The 23,341-nt window shown below is 44.3% G+C and overlaps 1 protein-coding gene across 1 annotated transcript in view; it reads right to left on the minus strand.

The window, feature by feature from the left end:
- Positions 1-12,220, minus strand: part of LOC124510310 (PDZ domain-containing protein 2-like) — a 49,815-nt gene extending 37,595 nt beyond the window's left edge. Inside the window, exons 1-2 of the mRNA XM_047077167.1 lie at positions 12,065-12,220; positions 11,507-11,662 (exon numbers count right to left, since the gene is read on the minus strand). Of these exons, the coding sequence (XP_046933123.1) occupies positions 11,507-11,662; positions 12,065-12,220 (312 nt within the window). The remainder of the gene's footprint in view (positions 1-11,506; positions 11,663-12,064) is intronic.
- Between the last annotated feature and the right edge of the window lie 11,121 nt (positions 12,221-23,341).

Below are 23,341 nucleotides of genomic sequence, written 5' to 3' on the forward strand. Positions count from 1 at the left end.
TCAGGAGCCCTGCCGCTTTGTCTCAGGTCCTAGAAACTGCCACATAGCCAACAAAGGGTGTATTCGAAACTGCTGCTTCCTAGGGCAGTCACCTTTTCTCTAAAATTTGTTTTCAAAATCTGGGTGAGCATCAGAATCACCTGGGAAGCTTCTGAAAATAAACTCCTGGGCCCCACCCCCCTCAGACCAGGCAAATGGGACTCTCCAGCATGGACCCCGCCGATCTGATGACCAGCCGAAACCACACCCTCCCTGTGCATTTTAGACCCATGGAAGAGTGTAGAGCTACATGTACACACGTGTGTGCTGCAGCACACAGTCGCTCCCCTTGCATAACTGAGAAGGGCTGTGAACACCTTTCTGAGCACATTCCCCTTTTCTTTCCTGGCTTTTTCTTTTCCTTCGTAGCTGCCTTGAGTCATAAACATGACTTGTCCGGAGGACAAGCAGAGCTCAGTAGGCTTCTCTCCCATCACACATTTCTAGCTTTAAAAAAATACAAGCTTTGGACTAGCTAATCCCCAAAGTTCCCTGTAGCTCTGACACTTTACAGTTTTATTTATCAGAACTCCGTATCTCCGAGACTCCTAGTTCCGTGCTTTTTTCCCTCGTGCCTTTTTGACTTGTTTCTTCACTTACATTCCATGTACTAGTTCACCAACTCCCTTGGGGTGTTTAATCTTTTGTCGTTGCTGTTGATTTGTTAAAAAATCAAGTCCTAAACTCCATTTCTAGCCTGTAGTTTTCAAACCTTCACATAACAACAACAACAACAACAAGAAATCTACTCATTTGTTAGTGAGGAGCTACCATGGATATCCTATTTTAAGGGAAGGTAATGCTGTGTTTTCTCCACGCTATACTTAGAAAAATGATTTCTCTATCATCAGTATTCCTATGCCAGGTGGAAACTCCAGAAGGGAGAGACAGATAGACTTTCTAGTTTGCAGACACAAACAATAAGCGCCTACTATGTGTCGTGCCCATTTTAAATTCATGGAGTGCTGGGGAAGGCAGGCAAGTCAGTGGAAGATGACCAAACATGACAAGGGGGCGTCATCAGCTGTCCCACTGTTCAAACATCCTTCCATTCCATACACACATACATACATAATGAGAGTCAGCAGTGAACACTTGGGATACATGAGGGAGCAAACCTGACATGGTCCCTGACTACAGGGGTCCTCTGCTAATGGGGGAGGATGATGTTAAGCAAGTTGTCATATGAATATATGCGTCACTATGAATTGTGTTAACGACCATGAAGGAAAATACAGGGCATATAACCTGCTGGGGGCCCAGAAATAAAGGATATGTGTATCTGGGAAGACTTCCTGGAAGAAGCGAGTCCCAAAGTGAGAGAATAAAAAGAGGAAGCCCAGAAAGAAGGGAAGGCCATTCCTGACCCAGCGAAGTGAGTACATCTCTAAGCAGCTGCTGCCATCGCCATGTACTCAGAGGCATCCTGAGGTTAGTAGCACAGCCTACTGAGCCCAGAGGAGCAATCTGTCTTAACACCCTTCCCGCCAGCCTTGAGGGAAAGAACATTCACTCCCCTTGCAAAAAGCACAGGGTGCCTTGTGTCAGTGTCTCTGCATGAACAGTTTTACTTTGTGAGGATCTGATTTTCAGTCCTAAATGAGATCTTTCCGTGTTAGTACTAACTGCAAGTTTATATACTTGGTGCTCACTGTTCTTTGCATTAGGCTCTAAGTTCGATTCACAGAAAAACAATCTAGCCTAGGCACCAAACAAGACACAATTTCCCGTCTAGGATAGCTTGACTCACCCAGAAACTTCCAGATACTTCAATACAAGTCCTCAATGCCCAGACACTCTTGGAAACATTTAAGGGCTGACAGTTTATCAGTTATTCAATCCAAACAAAATACAAGAGCTCTTGTCCTTTCTTTTCATACACAGATTAATATCTACCCCCAAGATGCTAACTCTTCTAACTCAGGCTCTCATACCTCATGACTATTCCAATAAAGAATCAAACACCAATATCAGACTTACAGAATCGTAAGAGCCAGCTTGGCACTTCTTTCCTTTTGAAAGGTGAGGTCCTTTATTCCTTCTTAAACCCTAATCACCCAAAAGTTTTGCAAGATTTTCCCGAACTGGTGATTCCAAAAATGTTAGAACTGATTCCCTTGATGTCAAAGGAAGCCGGATACAGGCCTGCTGATTGATGTGCTAAACAAACTCTTCCTAGCTGAGCCTTGACAATTGCAGGTTTGGCAAGACAATCATTACTTCCAGTTTTGTTTTTGTTAAAATATAAAAAGGGAGAGACAGACTCCCCGTCATTTAAGAGGGATCACCCAGTCCACACCCTCTTGTATTAAAACTCTCCTTCCTGTCTTCATTTTAAAAGAGACGAGCCACTCATGGGGTGTTTGGGTGGCTCAGTCAGTGGAGCATCTGAATCTTGATTTCAGCTCAGGTCATGATCCCAGGGTCGTGGGATTGAGCCCTGCATCGGGCTCCATGCTGAGCGTGGAGCCTGCTTAGGATTCTGTCTCTTTCCCTCTGCCCCTCTCCCTAACTCTTGCTCTCTCTAAAATAAAACTAAAAAGAGAGAGAGAGAGAGAGAGAGAGAGAGAGAGAGAGAGAGAGGAGCCACTCTCTCCAAAGCCTAGATTTATTTTTCCTGAAAAAAATCTCATTTTTAAAAAGATGGACTGTAATTATTTACACTTGAGAAAGGACACAAGCTTTCTGGAATAGCCAATAATAAAACAGTCATTTTATTGGAGGGCTCTAAAGGTCTCACACGTTAGCCTGTGTCCAAATTACCTAGAAAGCTTGTTAAAAAACACTGCTGGATACCACCCTCAGAGTTTCTGATTCAGCAGGTTGAGGGTGGGCCCTGAGGATCTGTGGTTCTAACAAGTTTCCAGGTGATGCTGTTGCTGCTGGTCCAGGGACCACACTCTGAGAACCACTGCTCTAGAGACAGCTTTATGATCAAGAAGTGTGTTGGGGCACCTGGGTGGCGCAGTCGGTTAAGCGTCCGACTTCAGCCAGGTCACGATCTCGCAGTCCGGGAGTTCGAGCCCCGCGTCGGGCTCTGGGCTGATGGCTCGGAGCCTGGAGCCTGTTTCCGATTCTGTGTCTCCCTCTCTCTCTGCCCCTCCCCCGTTCATGCTCTGTCTCTCTCTGTCCCAAAAATAAATAAACGTGGAAAAAAAAATTAAAAAAAAAAAAAGAAGTGTGTACTGAGTAAGTACTGAATACAAGGTACTCCAATGGGTACTGGGAGCCCAAAGAGATAAGCAGCAAGTAAATAGAGAACAGCGGGAGGGGAGGGTGGGTGAGGGGTATTGAGGACGGCACCTGTTGGGATGAGCACTGGGTGTTGTATGGAAACCAATTTGACAATAAATTTCATATAAATAAATAAATAAATAAATAAATAAATAAATGAACAGCAGATGCTAAATGCCCAGGGAGCAGTGATCAGCACGTTTGGGAGAGAGAGAGCAATGATGTTAGATGCTGCAAGCCAAGGGCGGCCTTGGAGATAACTCTCTGACTTGAGAGGTCCTTGAGAGGAAGGCTAGTGCCTAGATAAGCAGAGATGAAGGCACACGTGTAATGCCTCAAAGCAAAACATCTCAATTCCTATCAACACCGACTCTCCTTGCTATGGGAAGGTCACCATGCAGAACAGGAATTGTGGCTCATGTCCTCCACAGGCCTCCGCACTCAGCTGCACTATGCCATGAGGGTTCCAAGTGTGCAAAACCTGCAATGAGTAGAGCCTCCTCCAACTGGCCACAAAGACCAGAAGAGAATTACTCTTCCTGATTCTATCAGCAGCAAGGCCAGATCTGGCAGCACTGTGATGCCCCACAGGGCGACGTCCTCAATGGTGGAAGAGACAGGGGCCAATTCCTCTGAAGAGTAGATGGAGAAGGACCAGGCAGGGCATGTGTTGGGGGCGAGAGGAATGAAGCACAAGAGTCAGAAGCTTGTGGACCCAGGATATAAGAGGACGAGGTGAGCACTGAGGGGCAGATCAGCAGTGGTCAAGGAATGACAAGAGATCACAGGAGAATCCTTTTCAACCCCCTCAAAGATCTCAGGCATGCTACTGTCCCAGGGGAACAGAGATGCTTACAGCACCACGGTCTTTGCCCTTGAAATGGTCCTGTCTAATGAGGAAGACAGAAGAATAGAAAGATAAATTATGAAAACAAGACGGGCTTATATGTCATAGCACTATGACAGGAATCCATTCATAGTGCTGTGCAAGTGCAGAGCACAGACCAAGTAACTCTGGGAGGTCAGGAAAGGTTTACTTATGGGGAGAGGTGATATTTGGGCTGGGTTTACAAGTATCTTCCAAGTAAAAAGAACAGGTGTAAGGCATAAAGTAGTGGAGAGCTCTGGAGCACCTGCGGAATGTGGGGCTTGCAGTGCTAGGAAGGAGGGAGGGAGGGAGGGAGGGAGGGAGGGAGGGAGTGTGTGTGTGTGTGTGTGTGTGTGTGTGTGTGTGTGTGTGTGTGTGTCTAGGGCTGCCGGGCGCTAGGAAGGAGGGAGGGAGGGAGGGAGGGAGGGAGTGTGTGTGTGTGTGTGTGTGTGTGTGTGTGTGTGTCTAGGGCTGCCGGGCGCTAGGAAGGAGGGAGGGAGGGAGGGAGGGAGGGAGTGTGTGTGTGTGTGTGTGTGTCTAGGGCTGCCGGGCGCTAATGGCATTCCATGTTAAGGAGTTGGGATTTTAACCTCAGTGAGACTGAGAGTCACCGAATGATTTTTTTTTAATGTTTTTTTCTTTTTTTTGAGAGAGAGAGACAGACAGAGTGTGAGTTGGGGAGGAGCAGAGAGAGAGGGAGACACAGGATCTGAAGCAGGCTCCAGGCTCTGAGCTGTCAGCACAGAGCCCAACACGGGGCCTGAACTCACGAACTGTGAGATATGACCTGAGCCAAAGTCAGATGCTTAACCGACTGAGCCACCCAGGTGCCCTGAGTCACTGAATGATTTCAAACCATTAGGTGACATGGCCAGATTCTCATGAAAAACTGTCACTGGAGAACAGAAGTCAAAGTGGAGAAGCAAGACTTGGGAAAGAATGGCCAATCCTATGGACCAGGACTGCAGCTGATATGGGGGAGAGGGCCAGATTTAGGTATCTTGGAGGCTGAACTGGCAATCTTCTGTATTGGATGTAGGGGGTGAGTGGTGGATGGTGGAGACAGAGCCCTATCACTGAAGCCAGACCCCTCTGAGATGGATGAAAATTATTCAAATGACCATGGAATTTCACTGTCCCAGCTCAATGCATTCTCTTTTTTTTCCTGCCTCTACTCCTCCAATTTGATATTCACCGTATGACTTTATTCTAAGCATGGTTCCATCTTTTTGGAAGGAAAATCTCATTGCTGCCTACTGTAGCCATGCAAAATAAATCACAGGGGTACTCATCACAGATCCTCAGCTTTCATATTACATTCACTCAACTAAGGCTTCGAGCACATGGTGACTTTACAGGTGCAAAAATAGTCAAGGTCTGAGTGGAGCCTGGCAGCAGGTTTAATCATTATCATCTGTGAAATAAAAGGCTTTGTAACTTGATTAAACAGTACCAGGTTTCTTTCATTTAAATGGTTCATTAGTGTTTAAAAGTGATAAAACAGAGAGTCTTAGACTGCAAACATAGAACTGAAAAAATGAAGCTTTTTTTCCCTGTAGTTCAGTACTTTTATAAGGCAGAGCAGGGGAGACCTCGGGCACACTGTCAAATCCAGAAGATACTTCATGCCAGCTGACCAATTTCTGATCCTGCAGGGCTCTATCTCAGGCTTGGTTCTCCTGGTTAAGACCAGAGCTCAAGAGGATGGTGACAAATGATTGGTGTTGAGGCATCAGTGGTGAGCCAGGGAGAAACCCAGGTGTTCCCTCCTCTACGAGTGCTTTGTGAGGAAGGCAGAGAAGCTCAGAGAAGGGAGAACTGTGAAAGCAGGATGACTTTGGGTTTTGCGTGGATACTGGGTTTGGGATTGTCTACGAAAGCCTGGGCTGACAGGACAGAGACCCCTAACATACTGCATTGAAACACGTGCTTATGGAAAATTAGTGCTGAGTTTCCCAAATAAACTATGTTATAATAGAATGCATTGCAATTCCTTTGGCAAAAATACAATAAACATATAAAATAATATATGATGAATTGGTAAACTTTTTAAAAAGATGTTATTTTTTAAAATGTTATTGGTGATGATGGGAACTGGCCACTGCTAGATGTCTAAATTAGTATAATCTCTCTGGAGAAAGCCCATTTTTTAATTAGATTATTTGTGGGTTTGGTGTTGAGTTATTTAAGTTCATTATATATTTTGAACACTAACCCTGTATCAGATATGCCATTTGCAAATATCTTCTCCCATTCAGTAGCTTGCCTTTTAGTTTTGTTGTTGTTCCTTTGCTGTGCAGAAGCTTTTTATTTTGATGTAGTCCCAACAGTTTATGTTTGCTTTGTTTCCCTTGCCTTAGGAAATATGTCTAGAAAAATGTTACTATGGTAGAGAAATTACTGTCTCTCTTCCAAAGATGACATACAGATAGCTAACATACACGTGAAAAGATGCTCAACATCACCTATCATCAGAGAAATGCAAATCAAAACCACAATGAGGTATCACCTCATGCCTGCCAGAATGGCTAAAATAAAAAACACAGGAAACAATAAGTGTTGGTGAGGACGTAGAGAAAAAAGAACTGTCATGTACTGTTGGGAATGCAGACTGGTGCAGCCATTGTGAAAAATAGTGTGGAGCTTCCTTAAGAAATTAAAAACAGAGCTACCATATAATCCAGTAATTCCACTACTGGGTGTTTACCCAAAGAATACAAAAATATGAATTCAGAAAAATATGTGCAGTCTTATGTTTAAGTGGCATTATTTACAATAGTTCAATTATGGAAGCAGCCCAGATGTTCATTGATAGATGAATGGATAAAGATGTGATACACACACACACACACACACACAGGGAATATTATTCAGCCATAAAAGGATGAAATCTTACCATTTGCAACAACATGGATGGATCTAGACAGTACTATGCTAAGTGAAATAAATCAGAGAAAGACAAATACCACATGATTTCACTCATATGTGGAATTTAAGAAACAAAACAAATGAACAAAGGAAAAAAAGAGACAAACTGAAAACCAAACTCTTAACCATAGAGAACTGATGGTTACCAGAGGGGAAGAGGGTGGGGGATGGGAGAAATGGGTGAAGGGATAATAAAAAGTACACTTATCATGATGAGCACCTAGGAATGTATAGAATTGTTGAGTCGGTATATTGTACATCTGAAACTAAGGTAACACTGTATGTTAACTGTACTAGAATTTAAAAAATATGTATGTGCGTAAGGAAAAATATCAAACAGAAAGGCATTAAAAATGTTAAATACGGCTATCTTTGAGTAGGATCATGGGTGATTTATACGGTCTTGTGGGATTTTTCTTTTTTGTGTGTGTGGCGTTTTTCTGATCAAAAATCACTTATATAGTGAAAATAGTATTATAATCAGAAAAATTCATTTAAATTATATGCAATAAATTATAATAAATTAATCAATTACAAATTTATGCAAATAAGTATAATTTAAAAATATGTAACACGATGTATTTAATATAGAGAAAGGCCCATTTACTAGAGCAGTATTTAGTGTAAAAAATTTGCAATTAAAGAATTCCTTGGTGTTTTTTGTGAGAGTACGAGTGATGAATTTTTAAAAACGAACGTGACTGTAACCTCTCCACAAAGACTGCTGTGCCACACAAATGGCCCTGGGCTTTATCAGAGGAGGCACAGAGCTATAGAGCCTCTTTCTCTCTTTAAGATCCTGAGCTTGATGGGGCCCCTGGGTGGCTCAGTCGGTTAAGCGGCCGACTTCAGCTCAGGTCACGATCTCGCGGTCCGTGAGTTCAAGCCCCGCATCGGGCTCTGTGCTGACAGCTCAGAGCCTGGAGCCTGTTTCAGATTCTGTGTCTCCCTCTCTCTGACCCTCCCCCATTCATGCTCTGTCTCTCTCTGTCTCAAAAATAAATAAACATTAAAAAAAAAAAAAAGATCCTGAGCTTGCTCAGCATTCTGTTGAGAAGCGGCCAAGCCAACCCAGGGCAGCGTCCCCAGCAGTGGGGTCCCATGAGGGGAGGTCCCCGTGGGAGGGGGCCGGGCTGCAGAGACGCCAGGGAAGGAAGCCTGGTTAGTCAGGTGGAAATATGGGAGTGGTGCTGGAGTTGAGAAGTCTCTGGTGGGGCTGCCACATATTTCTTGTGCCAGGGATGAGAAGGAGCAGAGGGTAACTGCTGTGTCAACACAGAGAACGCAGGGCTCCTAGGGCTGGGAGGTCACGGGGAGGAAGATGGGTAGGCAGTAGTGAGAGGCAGCAGGGAGGAGACATCTGACGTTGAAGCCTGTTCCAGGTGTATTCAAAGACCATCCCTGAAGGCTCAGGAGGCCGGAACGTCGATATTAGCCCAAAGACCCTTTGAGGCTGCCACACTGTGGTCAGCTGTGGGCCTCGGAGTAACCATAATTTTCATGGTGGATAAATCCAGTTCAATTTTGGTGTCATTTTCAGTAGCATTCAATGAATGCTTACTCTGCTGTTTGATTTTGAATTCATTTAGTTATTTATAACTCAGCACCAGATGTACTGGCTAAATTCTAGGGATTCACTGGGAACCCAATCCAGTCATCACGTTCCCTTACCTCATGGAGTTTTAGAGTTGGACGGGAGAAGCAGATCTTAATCACATAATCACAAATCCAAACGTGATAAGCAGTTCACAGGAGAGCCACATAATCATGCTAGGAGAGCTAAGAGATTTTTGTTTTAAAGCTAGTTTAAGCTTTTTTTTTTTTTTAAGTTTATTTTTCAGAGAAAGAAAAAGTGTGAGCAGGGAAGGGGCAGAGAGCAAGGAGGAGAGAGGACTGGAAACGGGCTTATGCTGACAGCAGAGAGCCTGATACAGGGCTCAAAATCATGAACCGTGAGCTCATGACCTGAGCCGATATCCGACTGAGCCACTCAGATGCCCCAGAGAGCTAACAGATTTAATATACGTGGGTATAGCTTCTCTGACGCAGTAACACTATGGGATCCCAAAGATGGATAGAATCATCTTATTCAGGCAGAGGATTCCAGAGAGACAGAAGAGCATTTGCAAAGGTCCTGTGGCAGAAAAACATGTAGCCATCATGAGGGACTACAGGAAGGCAGTGTAGTGGTTGCTTAGGAGTGATGAGCTCTGTGAGAAAGAAGTAAGGTTCAAGAAGTAGGCAGGAGCCAAGGAGGCAGTGTAAACCATGGAAATTAGTTTGGTCTCTACCCTAACTAAAAGTAAAAGTAAGGGAAGCCACTGAGTGGTGTCATAATCCAAAGAAATGGGAATAATCGCAGTTGTTTTTAAACTGTTCACCTTAATGCCATTCATTCAGCTCTGGCTTATTTGTTTTACAGGTTAGCCTTCTGAGAAAGTTCTGTGAAGGAAGAGCAGCTAGAAAAATGTTTCAAATCAACACTGGGCTTATACAATGCCTCTGGGCAAATTACAAAAAGGCATCTCTTCTTTAAGATGCTTTCCTTCTTTTATTGGCAAATTGTCTTGATATATTGATTTTGTTAGAGCAAAACTCTTTATTGCTATCTTCCAGAAAACTGCCATAATAAATGTAAAAGCCCCTGATTTTTATGACGTGAATGTGCTTCCTTAGATGTAGCACTTTTGTGCAGTCCACACTCGCACAACCATCCTCAGTGACCCTAGATGTCTAGTAATCAAAGAGAAAGGAGAAGAGCAACTTTTTCTTCCTTAAAATAAAATAGCATACTGTGTAAATGTAATAAAAATGCAATTTTTTTGGTCTTCTGAGGCCGAATTTAACCAAAACTAATTTTCTAATGCTTACCCATGCTGCCTAGGTTAGTGCTGGTGGGACAGAGTAAGGGTCTTCAAATGGCAGAAGGAGGGCCCCCTCTCCATGGCTGGTTGGATGGGGAACAAGAGCTAACAAGAGTTTACACTAAAAATGACACATCTATCAGATCTGGGGTCCAAAGAGGAAACCATGGGGCCACACTGCAACCACAGTTAACCAAAAGCCCTCCTGACTCTGTGTGCCAGCAGACCACGAGGGTGTGAAACATCACAGGCCATGTAAGAGCTCCGAGCCATGCAAGGGTCCCAGTTTCATTAAAATTGTAAAACATATCTTTTTTTTTTAAGGGGTGCTAACATTTTTTTAAAGTTTATTTATTTTTTGAGAGAGAGAGAGAGAGCGAGCAAGCATGAGTGGGGGGCGGGCAGAGAGAGAGGGAGACACAGTATCCGAAACAGGCTCCAGGCTCTGAGCTGTCAGCACAGAGCCCGACGCGGGGCTTGAACTCACGAACTGTGAGATCATGACCTGAACCGAAGTCGGATGCTTAACTGACTGAGCCACCCAGGTGCCCCAAAATTCTAAGACATATCTGCACAACTTTGCCCGAATGGGTTTTGTGTTATTGTAACATTCCACTTCTCAACCAGAATCTCTCCATCTAAGCCTGTTTGCTTGTTTGTTTATTTATTTGGTTTATTTAGTTTGAAAGAGCACATGCAAGTGGGGGAGGGGCAGAGAGAGAGAGGGAAGAGAGAGAGAAGAGAGAGAGGAGGGAGGGAGGGAGGGAAGGAGGGAAAGGGAGGGAGGGAGAGGGAGAGGGAGAGGGAGAGGGAGAGGGAGAGAGAGAGAGAGAGAGAGAGAGAGAGAGAGAGAGAGAATCCCAAGAAGGCCCTGTGCTGTCATTGTGGAGCCTAATGTGGGGCTCAAACTCACAAACTGAAATCATGACTGGAGTTGAAACCAAGAGTGGGACGCTTAACTGACTGAGCCACCCAGGAGCCCCTCTCCTGGGTGGCTTAAATTCACAAACATTACTTTTCAAACCTACACCAAGAAGTAGCAATAAAAGTCTCATATATATTAATTAGTAAGCATGCTAGAAATTGATATACACACTGAACTTAATACACAGTTGCTCTCTCATCCCATTTCCAGTTTCAATGTTTTCTCTTTTTTTTTTCATTAATATTTATTTTGAGATAGAGCATATGTGTGTGTGCATGGGCAAGGGAGGAACAGAGAGAACACGCACGACAGAGAATCCAAAGCAGGCTCTGTGCTAAGCACAGAGCCTGACACAGGCTCAATTTCACAACCATGAGATCATTACCCAAGCTGGTCAAGAGTCAGACATCCAACCAACCGAGTCACCCACGCATCCCTCCATGTTTTTTCTTAAATGAAAATCATTACTCTCATGGATTTGTCTCAAAGACCGTGACAAAAAAATAAAAAGAACACCCTGTGGTCCTCTCCCATCTGGGTCTCTACCCTACTATCTTAAGCTATTATCTTTGATGATCCTGCCTTCAACATCTTCAGGGACACATCGTTTTCCAGCACAGCAGCTGGGGAAACCAAAGGCACACTTACTGCTCCCTGGACGGAAGACGAGCCAGGTCCTTCGTCCTCTTCCCCGACTGGCTCCTGGTCCTCGTTGTCGGTCCAAGAGGACACGTCCTCTACTGAACTGGTCAGATCAGGCAAACTCTTAGATGTCAACCTCAGGAGGTCCTCTGTGGAGCTTTCCTAGGGGGACACAATTAAAGGGCTATGAATTACCCCATGGCACCAAGCAGTTCTGGATCAAGGTCAAGGAAAACCTAGAAGAGGCAGCTGTGAGCGTGGCCACGAGCTCTGAACCCAAAGACCGTATGGAATGTATGTCCCACACTTCAGGTTGGCAGGGTTACCACACGTCAGGGGCGCAGACCCAATTTAAATCCCAACCAATTTTTTTTTTCCCTGAAAAACCTGTTTCATAGACAGATGTTTCTATAGGCAATCCAAATTCTCTGTCCTTTAGATTCTTTGATACCCTGCCTTACTGTACACTTTAAGCCCCCTCACTGGCAGGTCAGGATCTTAGAGCAGTCGCTTCTGCCCAGCATTCCAAACACACCTCCCTCCATTGTCCCCTCCAACCCATACCTTCCGTGCCAGCCGTACTGACCTTCTGACATGCCAGGCTCTCTCCTGCTCTACGCCCTTTTCCACCAGCAGCTCCCTCTGCCCAGGGAGCTCAGTTTTGCAGATCAGCTTTAGCACCCTCCCCTGCAAGCCTTCCTGGATGAGCTCAGGAGCCATTCTGCATGCCTTTCCCTTCTTCCCAAATGTCCTTTACTGTTTCTTTCATCGCCCCGCATGTATGTCTAAGTATGCCTATCTCTCCTGCTCATCGGAGCGTTCCCCAAACTGAATGCCATTTCTACTCTTTGCTGTGTCCCCAGGCCCAGCACACAGCTCTAATATCCATGTGCTCCTCCCCCTCACTGCTCATCTCACTAGCATACGAGATTTCATTCACTGAAAAGCGATCAGACTGTTGATTGAATCATAACCCCAAAGTGGAGACTGATAACGTCTCTTCAAAGAAAGAAGCCCTTGAACACTTTTTAGAGGTCAACAAAAATACATGGAATCAGACTCCATTTATTTTATTTTTTTTTAACGTTTCTTTATTTTTGAGACAGAGAGAGACAGAGCATGTACGGGGGAGGGTCAGAGAGAGGGAGACACAAAATCTGAAACAGACTCCAGGCTCTGAGCTGTCAGCACAGAGCCCGACGCGGGGCTCGAACTCACGGACCGCGAGATCATGACCTGAGCCGAAGTCAGCTGCTTGACCGATTGAGCCACCCAGGCGCCCCCAGACTCCATTTAGATTAGAGTATAAAGAAGGCTTCATCATAGCCCTTCCTTCCTACACACAGACAAGGCCACAGGGGTGAGTGGGATGCAGGCAAGGTCAAAGAGGCACTTGACAATCTCACACGCAAGTGAGGTGCACACAGCCGCCGAGAACTCTCGGAGAAACACCACAGCATAGGAGGCCAGGGAGTAGGGGTGGCTGATCTGAGGCCATAAAAGAGAGAAATGCGTCCTCCCCCCTCCTTCTCCCACAGCTGTTTCTACAGGAAGGAAGCATGTAGAAAGTTTTGATCATCATATTCCTCGGGACTTGACAGAAAAGAGAATAACACAAGACGCCCATCTTAAACAAGAGGTGTTACAGACTATTAGTGAGTAGATATACTGGTGACAGTGACACTTGTTACTAGTTTGATGCAGGTCCAACTTTGGAGGTACCTGAAAATCAATCCTGTCAGGTCAGTAATTGTGAATACTACACAGTTAGACCTTATCTGAGGGAAGGAGCAAAAGCTGTGAAGCAAAAAGTGAGTTCAGCTCTCTTCTATGATGTCAACTCTGCTAGACCATTAACAGAAAAGAGTTTTTAAAAAAAGATGAAGGTCCCAACTGGTGAGTAAGCTGCACAACAGGACAGAATACATGGTCATTAAAAATGGTGCTACAGCAACGTACATTCTGAGGTGGAAAGACTCTTACGGTATGCTACTTAGTGAAAAAGGCAGATGGAAAAGCAATATTGCCATATTAATAATGGATGTAACAATAAGCTGGATGTGTTAACACGTGATAACCATAAAGGCAAACCTTTCTCCACATGCTTGTTGCAACCAGCTGCATTGTTTGGGCTCTTTATATTTCATTCAATCTTCCTGATATTCCATGAAGCAGTTATGGATTCTTATTATCCAGGTGAGAATCCCGAGGTTTAAAAAAATGTTATAATGTGCTCAAGATATACAGTTTTTATTTATTTTTATTTTAAAATTTTATTTTATTTTTTTATTTGAGAGAGAGAGAGAGAGAGAGAGAGAGAGAATGCGAGTTGGGGAGAGGGACAGAGGGAGAAAGAGAGAGGGAGACAGAATCTTAAGTAGGCACCACGCTCAACACGGAGCCTGATGTGAGGCTCGATCCAATCATGACCTGAGCCGAAATCAAGAGTTCAACGCTCAACTGACTGAACCCCCCAGGTGCCCCAAAATGTACAGCTTTTTTAAAGGCTGTGCCTCTGAAGTCTATGCAGGTCTGCCTCCAGGGGCAATCCATCTCCTTGTGTTTGACTCCATTAAAAAAACACGTCTGGAAGGACAGACAAGTAAGTTAATGGAAAGAATTACTGGTGGCATTATGAAAATTTTATCTTCTTTTTCTTCTAGGTTTTCTACATTAGATATAATAAATGCATATTACTTGTTAATAAAAACAAAGTGATAAAAAGAGAGAAATCATATTGCTACGCATGTACTTCCAGGAATATGAAAGCAAACTTGGATATTCTGATTTCATTCGTTCAACAAAAACTTTCTAAGCTCCCATGTATAAGCAAACAACATATTTGTGTGGAAACACAAGACATCCTGTCCCGAAGAAAGTAACTGTTATATCTTCAAAACAACACCCTAAAGTTTGGGGACAAAGGGAATGTGTTCTACAATAATAATTTATATTCTTACTATTCTATTCAGCAAATAAAAATCTCTTTTTTTCCCCTCCCTCTCTTTAAACATAAAGAGAAAATAAAGACTGGATTACTCGCTCTTGTTAGATAAAGACGAGGAATGGATGCCAGGAGGTGTGGAAAGGCAGACTTTTGAGCATCTCGGACGGCGCCGATTAAGTTCAGGAACAAAGAGCGGGCAGCTGCTATGGCAACGTATTGCCTGGATGGAAACAGAGTCAATGGGAAGAGGTGAAAGGTGTCACTCCTTTGTGGTCTGGGTCATTTTTAGGCCCATTATTCAGTACAGATGGCCAACAGCAATAGATTGACAATGGGAACACCCATTCCTGGATCCAGACTGCTGCTCAGCCTTACAAAGACCCAGTGAGTGTCCTTAAAAGTCAAAGCCTTGGGGTGTCTGGGTGGCTCAGCTGGTTAGGCATCAGACTCTTGGTTTCGGCTAGGGTCACGATCTCATGGCTGGTGAGTTCAACCCCTGCATCAGGCTCTGTGCTGACACCCTCTCTCTGCTCCTTCCCTGCTCTCTCTCTCTCTCTCTCAAAATAAACAAATAAACTTAAAAAAAAAAAAGTCAAAGCCTCTAGCAGGAACACATTACCTCTCTCTAATACCATTGGCTCTGTGTCCTTTCTATCTTATTTGACTAAGAGACAGCTTGGTATATGGAAAGAAGTTAACGTTGAAGTCTTATGGACCCGCAACAGAAGATGCTATTGCCACCCACTGCTTGTGTGACCTCTGGGTCAATTAATTAACCCCTCAGATTTTTACTCCATCTTTTGGAAAAAAAGAACGAATAGCTCTCTCATGGAATTTCAAGAATTAAATGAGATCATAGGTAAAAAGCACCTAGCATCCAGTGTGTCCCTGATACACATTAGTGCCCTTTCTTTGAGTTGGTGAACATGACCACAGATCAGGCATCATCCAGGAGACCAGCCTTCAACACCCTCCTGTACACTCCTTAATTATGCTTATCCAGAAGTGGACCTTTTTTGTTTTTATTTTATGTTTTCTTTGCTCTGTGTGTTTGTGGATAATAGCTTGACATAGAAGAGATTCTCCCTTCTCCATTTTCTGAACTAGCAGGAGAAAGAAGTCAGCGTAGAAGTAAAGGTTTGGTGGCCGTGGTATAATGCATGTGCCGGAGTCCCTGTGTTCTTGAGCCATAGACTGTGAGGAGACAGCAGGGCTCCCGGCAGTATCTCTGGGAGGGGAGGAGAGCACCTGTGAATGGAGGCTGTCTCAACTCCTGCCTCCGGGGCCTCAAAGCCAACCCTTCCTCCCAAGTCTGTGTCAAGGCTCTGTGTTCTCGTTGGAAGCCTGAGAATCTGGGTTAAGGGATTGGGGTGAAAGGTGTGAAAAGAGGAAAACAGATTTTTCAGATAGTTTAAAATATTCTAATTATTAAATACTCCAAAAATAGGCACTAGACCCTGTAATCTAAGAGAGAAAATACAGAAGAGTCTGTGGATGCGAGGTTCAAAAAAATAGCAGGGATAACGAGGAAAGAATGAGCCACGCTGGCAAGAGCGTATTGCCGCGAAGGGTGGAGCACCGGGGTGGTTTCCCACCACTGCTTACAGGAACTAGAATGAAGCCCAGGTTCCACTGCACTAGCTCCTGAGTCCTGGGGACACTTTCCTGTCTTATCAACAGCAGACGGGACCACGGGGCAGAAGCAAGAGGGTTCAGGTCCTCCTCCTTTTGGTCACACAGCTGTGGAGGCCTGCAGCCTTCATCCAGGGCGCTAAGACACCAGGGGACAAGCAGATGCTGGGGCCCAGGACCTCAGTGCTATTTTAACACACTCTGGGGATGGGGATACAAGAAACACCAGCCTGAGCCCCTTACGAAAAGGAGGTGGCAGCCAGAGGAAGGGGACAGACACTGGCTGTGCATCAAGAAGATAGCAGATAGCATCTAGGCCTCTGTGAGATGGGAACCAGCCATGGGAGTTAGTCGTCACTGGCTCCTTGGGGAAACTGAGGACGGAGCGGAGGACGGTGACCAGACAAACAGGATTCACAGGGCTTCCTGCAGCACCAACACTCCGTGAGGCCATGAGTCAGAACCAGGGCCTGTGGCCTGCCTGTGACTAGCCCTAAACCTTTCTTCCTTCGGGACCTGGAAAATGCACAGCCCCATGCCTCTGGCATCCCTGCCATCCGGCGGGCTTCCACGTCTCTTCTTCAGTGTCTCCTTGGGAGAGAGGCTACTCTCTCCACCTTGAATTTCTGTCCACCCTACCATCCTTCCCTTTTCCTTAGTCTGAGCACTGCTCTTCCATCTACTAACTATTTCAGCTAAAGTCTGTCCTCATGGGCTTACACTATAGAATCACAGCTGTTTAAATGGCCCAAGTGCGAGCATGTGTGTCAGTGTTTGTGTGCGGGATGGGGAGGGCTCAAATCCGAATGCACCACCATCATTAAAAATAGATATAAAAAATAACCAAACTACCTACCTTGCTGGCTACCACCAGCTGAACCATTCCAGTGGCTGAGCGAAGAATGGCCACCGCTTCCTCATGGGAGAGACCCACCAATAAGTGACCATTGATTACCAGCAGCTCGTCTCCTAAGGACAGTCTGCCATCCCTGAGGAAATGGAGATGGGAAAAAAATCCCTTGTGAAGATATTCTGGGCTTGAGAAGGGACATTTTCCTGGAGCTGGGGAGGGTCGTGAGAGGGCACAGTTAAAATCAGGCTGAGGATAAAGGAGAGATGGCCAGCAATAGTTTGGGATGGGATTTATCCTTTGGTCTGGCTGGGTCCCCTGATGCCCACTTAGGGAAGCTCCATGATGTCAAGTGGTCGCCTGGTAGTAGGCAAGTTCTTAAGTCACTACCATATCTTGCATCAACTTTAATGAAATGCCTCCCATCCAGGGGGAGACAATGATAGAGGAATGAAGACCCCATGGTTTTTGGACAGTTAAGTCATTCTTATCTCAATCCTATCTGCCATCCTGCCCTCACAACTGAGTTCTCAGCTGGGTCACTGAGCTAAGCACCCCCAAACAAAGGTATCTTAAGCTTGACCAAACAAAAGCCTTGTCTAAACTGCTGCCCTCTCTCTTTCCAGGTGACACGCCCTCGTCCCCAAAACACACAGTTATAGGACCTTGAGGATGAGGTTTCTTTCCATCCTACAGCCAAGCTTCACCAGCAGAAGGATGAATACAAAAGCAAACAAACAGAATGACCAATTTACTGCTATTGCAGCTATCAGACCTGGTCTACAAATGTTTCTTTATTCCCTCTAAAGTAAATTATAGCTAACTAACAGCTTCCTTCCCATTGGGCTGGCACCCTGGGTGGGTCAAGGGTCTGCCATGGCACCCTGTGTCAGAGCATTGCACAGGCCCTTTCAGTCACGGTGGGTCGGCAGTCTTGTGGGTTCCACTTGAACCTCCAATGGTCTGGCCTCCCATGATCCCAAAGGAGGTTTTTCATCTCCATTGCTAAATATGGGATAGGAAATCTGGTGATGCAGATGGACCCTAAGCCTAGGACCCCACCATCCCTTCTGAAGGCTTTACATCAATGCCCAGGGTGCTGCTGTTGGACATGTGCATGCCCCCCATATTCCCAGATTCACCAACTTTCTCTCCAACATTTCCACTCTCCTTCAGTGAATAAACCAGCTTCTCTCATCCTACTCTCCCTCACTAGTTTCTTTCTCTTAATCCTCTAGGGTGTGCATCATAGTCTTTTCTATGAATTTAGCCTTTAACAGAACACAGGAGGCACCAGAGACTTCTGACAGCCTCTGCTTTCTGTCCTTCAAAAATCCCTAAAGCAGAGAAATACTAAGAACCCTTCTAGCTGCTTGGAATGGAAAGAGAAGGGGAATAGGAAACCCACAGAGAACAAACTGGAAGCTCACGGAGCTGTGTGGGCCCAGGTGAACAGGGATCAAGAGTAAAAAAGAACACAAAGTTCTGACCACTGTCCTTGAATTTATGCAAGACCATTCCTACCCACATCCCTTTTCTTATTTCCCTCTTCAATTCCATCTCCCTCATCTCCTGTTATTACCTAGAATGCCACACATGCGGATTATATACTCCAGAAACAGAGAGAGAGAAAGACACACATAAAACACATAAAACTCAGGGTTCAGGGTGAAAAGAAAATGGGTGTCTAATGGTGACACCTACTAAAAACAGCTCACATAGAAAACAGACAAGAACAGCTCTTAAGTTTATCTCTGGGCACAGGAATTTTCTAACTGCCAACCTTCCAAAGACATGCTAGAATCCAAGGCCTAGTAGTATTAATGGGAAAATGGCTCTCTGATGGGAATTCCTCAAGGTATATACCTCATTTGGGAAATTTAGCGATGCTCTTCTGGATAAAAACTAGAGTCTTAATCCTTCCCTAATGACTGCTGCCCAGACAACTGACCAGTGCAGTTAACCTTATCTCTAGTTATTGGCAACTTATTCTCTAGTTACAAGACTAGAACAGCGACATGACACACTTTGCTAATTTATACCCTGGTCCTCTCCTCAGTTTTCCATTTTTTACCTCCAGCTCCTTCAACGCCACTTCACGAGATAAATTTTTCAGTCCTCTCTTGGACTGGGGCAGGCCAACACTACTCTGATTTGTCCTATCCCCTTTATAACCAGGGTACCTGAATGGAACACCAAATTCTCAACTAGATTTACCTCCCTCATCAGTGAAACTCTACCTCTACACACCTGCTGTATACATGTGGGCATGCAACGCGTGTTCACACCCCAACGTGCCTTGCAAGTAGTAGACACCCTGTGTATGTGGAAGCAATCAGCTAGCAAGGCAAAAGCATGCTTTATATTTTGGGATAGCTACATCCTTGTAACTCCAAACGGACTTCTTTGTGCATGCTCTGCCTAAGCACTGTCCTTCTTCCTACTTAAAACAACAGTTCAGACTTAAAAAGAAGGTTTGAAGTATGAATTATTCAAGGTCACAAGGAGAAAAATTCACATTTACTTTTTACCACTCCACATCTGCATGACACACGTATCCATGTGTGTGTAGAATCCTGAGAGCCCTGACGGATCACATGAACTGTGGTCACATTTAAAATCAATGACTTTCCCAAGTCATTAGCCACCATCTTATAGGGGTTAAGATTCAGGAAAGTGGTTTTCTGTTGCATGGCGTAATCTCAATAGGTAACCACATATTACCAGTATCCCAAAAGTTAGTGTAAGTAACAATCACTTGAAACTCAAAACAGACAGAAAGAAATGCAATCTCTCTAGGATTTGGAGGAGCCTACAGTATCTCCAGCAATTAGCCACTTCCTGTGCCCAGGGGTGTGTTTAATTGGAACTGCTCCTGCCTGATTTTCTTCCATGCTCCCACAGGATAAACTGTAATTACCAGGGCTTTGGCCAAATAGAAGAGTCCTAGCCCCCGGAGGAAGGGAAAGGAGAGGATGAGGAGTCAGAGAAAGGGGAAGAGTTATCTAGTCACCTGTGAGCGGCACCTCCTTCCTTCACTTGAGTGACAACGATAGCGTGAGGTGAGCGCTTTGATCCTCGGCCTCCACTAACCTGAATTCCCAGCCCATCCGATTCCTTAAGCAGCTCCATCTTCCATATCCGGCCAACTTCCTCCTTGGAAGAAAAAGTGAGCATACTGTGAAGTATACGGACAGACACGTGGCATTGACACAGGAGAGTGGAGCTGTTAGGTCAGGCCAAATATTCTTCAGTTGTCAACAGGTACTGAAGATGACCACAGAAGGAAAAGTTCCATGTGCTAAACCATAGTCTCTAGCTGCCAGTCCTGCCCAAGAGAACATTCTATGATGATGGAAATGTTCTATATTTGTACGATCCAACATGGAGCCACTAGCCACAGGTGGCCATCAAGGGCTTGACTAGTGGCAACTGGGATGTTACATTTTTCATTTCATTTAGTTTACATTAAATTACATAGTTACCTGTGACTAGTGGCTATAATACTGGACAATAAGAGTGACTACTGAATTTCCTGATCAAGGTAATGTTAAGTAAAGCTTCTTCTGCCTGAAACCCAGATACCACTGTGTGTGTGTGTAAACACTGGCTGTGTCTGGGTTCCATTTATTTACACACAGCTACTAATAAATAAAGGAAGATGAAAGGAAGACAAGAATAGGTCTTGGAGACTTCAACTCATTTGAGCCCAGCTCTGCCACTTAGTAATTATGAAAGCCATCTATGCCTAAAACCCTCTGTTTCCTTGCCTCTAAAGTGGGGATAATTATGAATACTTTCAAGTTTGTCATTAGGATTGCGTGAGATATTTATGGAAGGAGCAGTGCTTCTGACACCTAGTAGAGACATAATAAATGCTGACTGCTAACCATATATTACTTATGTACGCACACATATGTGTTAAAACCATCATACCATAATCATGCCCAATGGTACTGCATCAGTGTTGCATAGTGACAGATGGTAGCTACACTTGTGGTAGGCACAGCATGGCGGAGTTGGCCAATCACTATGTTGTACATCTGAAACTAATGTAACATTGTGTGTCCACTACACTTCAATTAAAAAAAATACATCATGTTGAATTGAATCTCAAACTTCCTTAGAACATATAAATGAGATATTTGGCAAGAGAAACCAAAACAGGAAATTAATTGATGAATTTATTATTGGCTTCTCTAGACATGGGTCTGTACACTTTTTAAATACATTAAAACACCCTAATAAAAATCTATCCTTTTAAAAAGCTAATCATGTCTGTAAGTCCTCTGGATTACTGGTAGCTTTTCTACTTTGGTTAATTCTCTTCTTGACTCCCTATTTTATTCCAAGGATGCAAACATATACCCAATACAAAATGTTTGAGTTACCTCAGATACTTGGTTGTTCAGAGAAATGAAAGAAAAACCTTCCAAAGTGATTTCCTTCGGGAGGGTCTTACTTTATGCTCACTCCTATAAGTTCCTCTTATCTCTAGGTATGTGGGTATGGGTCACAATGCATTCCTCAACATATTAAAAAAAAGCGCCATGTCCTTTCCTCATTCATCATGAAGGTCCAATGGAACCATTACAGTCCAATATGAACAAACCCATCCTCCCCCTAGAAATAGGCAACCTTCCCATTTAAGCTGCTTGCAAAAGAGAAAGAATGCAAAGCATTCAGAAAATCTGAAATACACAGTCAGAAACTAAAATGAAACTTTATGCAGTAGTAAAAAAACCAGATGTTAAATGGTCACTGATGTGCAGCAAAAGGAACGTCTGGGGAAATTATTAACAGACAGAGACCTGTTGGATCCTATACTTTTTCTACTATAGCACTACTCAGCGGGGCTCCATTGCTCAGCAACATGCAGTGTTTGCCAACGGTCTCCTTCATCTGCTGACCACAGACAAACGAGGCCTGTCTGGCCAAATGTAACTTCAGAAGTCACTGGCTTACCACAGTAGTTCATGAACTTGTCAACAATCCCTATATCATCCAATCATTTCACTTTGGACTTCTTGGTTTTTGGTGTGTTGCCTCTGACCTCTGGAACACCTTTCTCTCTTCTCCATTCAGAAACAGCCTCCTTGGCCTTCCAAGTCTCTCACAGCTCCACTGTGTCCAAGATGCCATCCTTGAGAATCAGTGCTACTTATGAGATGGCAGTTTTTGACACTTCGAGTACATGAGGCCGTGGCCTAGCGCATAGCCCCAAAGGGAACAAATTCAGAGACGTGCTGATTAGCTGTTGTCCCAGCTTGCTGGGCATCCCAAACTAGCACATGGGTCAGCCCTATAGCTGACTCCCTGGGCCTAACAAAGTAGCTGAGAAACTAGAGAGGAATGGTGGCTTGACTTGTTTTCTCCATGGAAGATATGCTATGGCTACTAGGGTCTTGAAGATATGGGACAGTGCTCTTCCCTCTCCCAGTCCAGAAAAGCTGTGAAATCCCTTCCCAAAAGCAACAGGGACTATTATGAGAGTCCAGAAATAAGCAAACCCATTTGGCTTTAGCCCAAATTAATAAAAACTTATCCATCCCATTACCAGTTACATCTGTCCTACCATCCTTTTGTTAAACAGAACATGTTAAGTATGGTTCACAGATGGTATGACAATACTAGATACATAGTCCTTTCTAATTTTTAAATGCCTTTAGAAATAGGACTTGAGGGATACCTGGGTGGCTCAGTCAGTTAAGCATCTGACTTCGGCTCAGCTCATGATCTCATGGTTCGTGAGTTTGAGTCCCACATTGGCTCTGTACTGCTGACAGCTAGAGCCTGGAGCCTGCTTGTGATTCTGTGTCTCCTTCTCTCTCTGCCTCCCCACACCTCTCACAAATAAATAAACATTACAAAATTAAAAAAAAAAAAGAAGTAGGACTTGTGACAAGAAACATGCAAACCTATGATCGTGGAGAAAGAATAATGACCTAACATATACTCTTGACAAAAGAGCTAAAGACAATTTTCAGTAAGAGCACTCACAGGCCCACTCCATTCCCCTGCCCAATATACACACAAATAGTTAAAAGCAAAATAAAGCAAATATCTAACAAAAAATGGCTTCAGAAAGTAGGAATGATCAATCTGTAATACAGCCCCCAACGATACAGTCAAGAAACAGATCTTCTTCTTTTTCACTTTATCTAATACCATGAGTTTTCTCTCCATACCTGAAAGTAAGAACTATAAGGGGGGCAAGGGGGGATGGGGGAGTCAAAGAAATTAGTGCAAGTTTTCTTGATCATCTAATGAGGAGTTCAAAGATACACAAAGGAAGACACAAACAGGAAGTGGCAGATGTTATCAGTCTCAATTGTACAACTGTCAGTATTAAATCTAGTTGCCTACAGCTGAGAGCAGTGTTCAGTTACAAATAAAATCAGTGTCTGAAGTT

Source organism: Lynx rufus, unplaced genomic scaffold, assembly GCF_022079265.1.
Source record: "Lynx rufus isolate CCGP_SWC_20201006 ecotype Redwood Valley unplaced genomic scaffold, mLynRuf1.p SCAF_1, whole genome shotgun sequence".
NCBI classification, from domain to species: domain Eukaryota; kingdom Metazoa; phylum Chordata; class Mammalia; order Carnivora; family Felidae; genus Lynx; species Lynx rufus.